The following is a 6,000-nucleotide window of genomic DNA, read 5'->3' as shown; positions in this document are numbered from 1 at the left end:
GGGGGAGTGAGTGCATGCAGTGGCCCAACCAGATGGAGGGACTGGAGCAATGTCTTGCAGGAGGCACTGGCTGCTACACAGGGCTAAGGTAAACAAAGTACATCCTGTTATGTTCTCAGATTGTGCCTTTGCTTCCTGGCAAATCTGAGATGGGCAACAGCTCTCTTGGTGAACACAATGAAATAGCAAGGGTCTGCTGAATGCGCATTGACTGCACAGAAACATTTAGGCAGGCTTAACAATTACACACACAAGCACTTGATTTTTAAAGGTCATTTAAAATTAATTCCTCCCTTTCTGACTCTGGGTTTTGCCGTGCAGCAGCTGAGGCCATCACTAGAAACTGCTACACAGAACCAAGAAGGAATACATGCTCCTTACCTGGTGATATAGCACAGGTGAGACAGAGCCCTCTGTCAGGTACGTGAAGGAGAGACTTGTTTTAAAAAGGGAGGAGTCTAGGATGGGATTGAAGGTCAGGGTGACGTAGGAGCAAATATCCCATTTATTTTCAATGAGGCAGACATGGGTGCTTTTCAAAGCCCCACCCATACTTCTGTAGCCTGCACAGGTATGATCTGATATTCAGAGGCATTGAGCATTTACATCAAAGGGGGCTTTAGGTGCTTCTCAGCACCTCTGAAAATCCAGCTACCAGGGCTCTGCCCTTATGTCCAGCTGTGCAAACCCCAGAAAATTGGAGCAGAAGTTTTGATATTCAACAGCATTGTGTATTTGTTCCTAAAAGTAACAGAATTAATCTCTGAGTGGGATCACACTGTAGGGTGTGGGCCAGTGTCCTCTCTGATATGCAGGGCTTGCCTTCAGTCTGCTAGTTCCCTGAACTGCTCCCTGAAACTGATCAATAATATGTTGTGGGCCAGATGCTGCTCTCACTGGAGTCCATGGGAAATGCCCATAGACTTCCCAGAGCAGGCTGGATCTGTTTGGAGGATACCCACAGAATTATCTATGTTTTACAGCAGGTAGCCGTTAGTGTGTGTATGGGAGAGGGGAAGAAACGGAGAACATGCTTTGTGCTATAGCATGCTATGTGCAGCGAGAGTGGCAGGTGCACTTTGAAGGGCCAGCATGCTTCCCCACTCTGTGACCCATGCAGCGTTGGCCAGGAAACTCCTTTCCTTTGTGTCAGAAGGGAGCAGAGTGACATTTGAACTCAGGTTTGCAGGTGCAGGGCCCGTTCTTTGCAGGTGTAATGCTACTGACTCCAGCAGAGGTATGCCACTCCCTTTTCCAGATCATTGATAAATAAACTGATAAATAAACTGCTCTGAGGAAAGAACTTTGGAGCATCTCACTAAAACTTTTGCCATGTTGAAAACTGGCCATTTTTCCCTAGCTCAGGTTTCTGTCTTAGGCCACGTCTAGACTACGCGCCGATAAATCGATTGCTCGGGGATCGATATATCGTGTCTGATCTAGACGGGATATATCGATCCCTGAGCGCGCTTATATCGATTCCGGAACTCCACCAAAACCAACGGAGTTCCGGAATCGACATGGCGAGCCGTGGACATCGATCCCGCGCGGTGAAGACGGGTGAGTAAATTGATTTTAGATATTCGATTTCAGCTACACTATTCTCGTAGCTGAAATTGCGTATCTAAAATCGATTTTCGCGCGTAGTGTAGACCTGGCCTTAGCTGCTGATCCATGGCAAAACTTTATTTCTCACCCTTTCAGAACATTGGCTTCCTTAATAGCCTCTTGCAAAGGACTCTGTCAAAGGCTTTTTGAAAGTCCAAATGCATTATGTCTTTCTATTCTCTTTCAGCCACTATTTTGGTGACACATTCATAGAGTTGTGGTAGATTATGGAGGTACAATTTTCCTTTACAAAAGCCATGCTGGTCTGTCATCATCATATCATGTTCCCCAAGCTGTACCATAATTATAGTTTTAACTAGAGCTCAACCAGGTACCCGGTACTGAAATACGGATTACTGCTCTGTCATTCCCAAAATAATCCCTACTTTTTTAAAGATAGATAGAAAGCTGACCAGATTTCAGGCTCAACGGGTAGTGATCAATGGCTCACTGTCTAGTTGACAGCCGGTATCAAGCGGACTTCCCCATGGGTCGCGGGTTGGTCCTGGGGCCAGTTTTGTTCAATATCTTGATTAATGATCTGGATGATGGGATGAATTGCACCCTCAGCAAATTTGCAGATAACACTAAACTGGGGGGAGAGGTAGATACACTGGATAGTAGGGATAGGGTCCAGAGGGACCTAGACAAATTAGAGGATTGAGCCAAAAGAAATCTGATGAGGTTCAACAAGGACAAATGCAGAGTCCTGCACTTAAGAAGGAAGAATCCCATGCACTGCTACAAGCTGGGGACCGACTGGCTAAGCGGCAGTTCTGCAGAAAAGGACCTGGAGATTACAGTGGAAGAGAAGCTGGATATGAGTCAGCAGTGTGCCCTTGTTGCCAAGACGGCCAACAGCATATTGGCTGCATTAGTAGGACCATTGCCAGCAGATTGAGGGAAGTGATTATTCCTCTCTATTCGGCACTGGTGAGGCCACACCTGGATACTGTATCCAGTTTTGGTCCCCCCCACACTACAGAAAGGATGTGGACAAATTGGAGAGAGTCCAGCGGAGGGCAACAAAGATGATTAGGGGGCTGGGGCACATGACTTCTGAGGAGAGGCTGAGAGAACTGGGCTTATTTAGTCTGCAGAAGAATGAGGGGGGATTTGATAGCAGACTTCAACTACCTGAAGGGGGGGTTCCAAAGAGGATGGAGATCGGCTGTTCTCAGTGGTGACAGATGACGGAACAAGGAGCAATGGTCTCAAGTTGCAGTGGGGATGGTATAGGTTGGCTATTAGGAAACACTATTTCACTAGGAAGGTGGTGAAGCACTGGAATGGGTTAACTAGGGAGGTGGTGGATTCTCCATCTTTTAGAGGTTTTTAAGGCCTAGCATGACAAAGCCCTGGCTGGGATGATTTAGTTGGGGACTGGTCCTGCTTTGAGCAGGAGGTTGCGCACTAGATGACCTCTTGAGGTCTCTCCCAACCCTAATATTCTATGATTCTATGACCAAAGGGTAGCAAATCTACTGAATTAAAAACCAGCAGCTGATTTTCATGAGATCGCAGGTTTTTGTCAGCAGCTTAACCACTTCCTTTTTAAGTGAATTTTTCTTCCAATATGGTTGGATGATGCTGCGAAGTCCAGGAGACTTGCTGCTCTTTAGCAATTTGTTCCGGCACATCTTTGAAATCTCCATCTGTGACCCCGTCCTCATCTAAAAAGAGAAGACTTAGGACAGGCGTGACCCCTCCTCGTCGGTTGTTTTGACTGATTGTCAGCGTCTGTGGAAGACTGATACTAGTGACTGGGATGTGGGCAGTCTGGCCTGGTGATCACTGCAGTTTTCAGGAACCAGAGGGCAATGGGTACGTCGGAGTTAAGTGTTGGAGCTGAAAGCTGGAGGCAGGGTCAGACAGGAAACAGGTGTACCCGTGCTCAGTCAGAAACCAAAGAGCCATAGCCGTTGGAGCCAGAGCAGTCAGTCACCAGGGCAACAGGATTCAGGAACTGGAGCAAGGGGCTAGAAATAGGGAGGGTCAAAGTCAGGAACTGGGGAGGAGGCCAGAGTCAATTGGGAGGGTCTGTAGCAGCAAGCCAGGATCCACCCTGTTGCACAGAACTTCCTGTGTCTCTTTCTAGCTTAAATAGCGTACTTATGAGCTACTCCCATCAGGTCCCTCTGGACAGTAACTTTAGTGGAGGGCTCCCAATTCTCCGGTCAGTAGTAGAGCTCTTAGGTGGTGGTGTGGATCCAGCAATGGCCTGAGTGCCCATGGGCCTAGGTTCAAGACTCGCAGATCCTCGCACTGGTGCAAAGAAATGATTTAGCATTTCTGCAATGTCCTTAGCCTCCTTAACTGCTCCCTTTACTTCTTGAAAGTAAAGTACATCCTTTTTTACTGTTATTAGCCTCTCTGATCTCCCTCAGCAGCCTTTTCATGATCCGAAAGCTGGGTCAGACAAGCCCACTATTATACTCTTAAGATTTGGGATCTGCGTCCCTACAGATGCTACTGCCTATTGGGAAGTGTTACCACATTTGAGTCTCTGGACTCTTTTAGGTGTACAGTGCAACTCCCCTACTCCATGACCCCATCTCCCTCTTCCTGGCACTGGGTCTAATAACGGAACAGTCTATTGTTCAGGTTATCCTAGGTCAGGCAGGGAGTGCTTTATTCTTGGGCAGAAGACAGGGTAAGGGAAGGAGAGCATTAACACAGCGCACAGTACCGGGAAGTCGTTAATTGCTTGTATGGACCGGCGCCGCCGGGCAGAGCGAAGAGACATCTGTGCGTGAAAACGTTACACCCCAGAGGAGAAAGGAAGAAAGGCACCAAGAAAATTAAAAGAAAAAGAAAAGAATAAATAACTAAATTCCAAAAAAGCCCAGACCAAGGGGCATTGTGGCCTGTAGTTTGTTACTCCATGGCATTCCCCAAAGGGCCATTTCAAAACTAAGTCTAAACCGGAAGCATCCCTCCCTCCCTTCTGCAAAGTCTGACATTAGCCATAGGCTCTGCAGGGAGGGGGCTGCTGTCTCTCAGTCCGTCACTGGCTCCTTTAGAGGACCTCAGTACTCTCCAGGCATTAATGAGCTAAGCCTCCCACCGAGGTGGAGGAATACTATTGTAGCCGGCACAAAGAGGTGAAGTGACTTGTTCAGGGTCACACAGCAAGGCAGTGGCACAGTCGAGGACAGAATCAAGATCTCTTGAGTCTTAGCCCCCTGGTCTAACCACTAGACAATGCTTCCTCTCTAGGGTTCTGGAAGCACAGAGCTAAGCACTAGACTGATCACATGACATTTAACATAGCTGGTGTCTGCCATGGCCCCAGAACCCACAACACTGTGGCAGACCGCTGGTGTGCTACAGGGAGAGCAGTTATGGGTGGTGAAAGGGCAGCTTTCCTGTGAGTTCACAGGACCACGAAGGCTGCTGGGAAGGCAGCCCACATGAAGATCTCACAAAGGGTTTCCAGCAAGAGAGGACTGACAGGCCTTGACACTAAACAAGAGGCCATTGCAAACAGAGCCCATGAACTTGTGGCTCAGCTGAGTCCATAGCATTTGAGTTGGATCAGCATAATCTTGGTCACATTCACTGACTCGTGTTATGAAGTCAAAATATGCCTTTATAAAAAAATATTCAACACAGACTGTTTCCAGAAGCCTTAAGGATGAGCTGTATGCTTCCTGAATAAATACAAAACCTTGATTTGGATTCAAAATCACTTTGAGTACGAATGGGTTGGAGTCAAAAGGGGAGACCTAGCTCATCTGTGCTGTCTGCAACAGCATGCCAACCCATTTTCAGCAGATAAAGAACAGTCAGAGCTGTTAACCATGGTCTGAGCCTCTGGTACAACCTACCGCTGTGGTCTCATTGCTGGGACATTTCTTCCATCACCATCATCCCCACACAAAGAACTTTAATAGCAACAATGCAGTAAACTGCATTGCCATGAGAGAGTTGTTCATATTCAACTTGTTGCATGGCTAAGCAGGACAGAGTCATGCTGGGAGGATTCAGAGAAAGGCTTACCAGGAGAAAACACGGTTACTCACCTTTGTAACTGTTGTTCTTTGAGATGTGTTGCTTATATCCATTCCAGTTAGGTGGGTGCGCACTGCGTGCATTGTTGTCGGAAGATTTTTACCCGAACAACGCTCGGTGAGTCGGCTGGGCTGCCCCCTGGAGTGGCCCCACCATGGCACCGGATATATACCCCTGCCGACCCAACAGCCCTTCAGTTCCTTCTTGCTGGTTACTCTGACAGATGGGAAGGAGGGTGGGTTTGGAATGGATATGAGCAACACATCTCGAAGAACAACAGGTACAAAGGTGAGTAACCATCTTTTCTTCTTCAAGTGCTTGCTCATATCGATTCCAATTAGGTGATTCCCAAGCCTTACCTAGGCGGTGGGGTCGGAG

The 6,000-nt window shown here is 47.7% G+C and overlaps 1 protein-coding gene across 9 annotated transcripts in view; it reads right to left on the bottom strand.

The window, feature by feature from the left end:
- WDR59 (WD repeat domain 59) overlaps nucleotides 1-6,000 on the bottom strand; it is an 86,207-nt gene that overhangs the window by 14,165 nt on the left and 66,042 nt on the right. For 3 of the 9 annotated variants that reach the window (XM_075073718.1, XM_075073724.1, XM_075073722.1), the window contains one exon: nucleotides 4,298-4,354. The exons of the other annotated variants lie outside the window; for them this stretch is intronic. In XM_075073718.1, coding sequence (XP_074929819.1) covers nucleotides 4,298-4,354 — 57 coding nt within the window. The remainder of the gene's footprint in view (nucleotides 1-4,297; nucleotides 4,355-6,000) is intronic. 9 annotated transcript variants of the gene reach the window in all.

The sequence above is a fragment of the Chelonoidis abingdonii genome, chromosome 19 (genome assembly GCF_003597395.2).
Source record: "Chelonoidis abingdonii isolate Lonesome George chromosome 19, CheloAbing_2.0, whole genome shotgun sequence".
Taxonomy (NCBI): domain Eukaryota; kingdom Metazoa; phylum Chordata; order Testudines; family Testudinidae; genus Chelonoidis; species Chelonoidis abingdonii.
The sequence above is the reverse complement of the archived record's forward strand: the minus strand, read 5'-3'. Positions and strand labels throughout refer to the sequence as shown.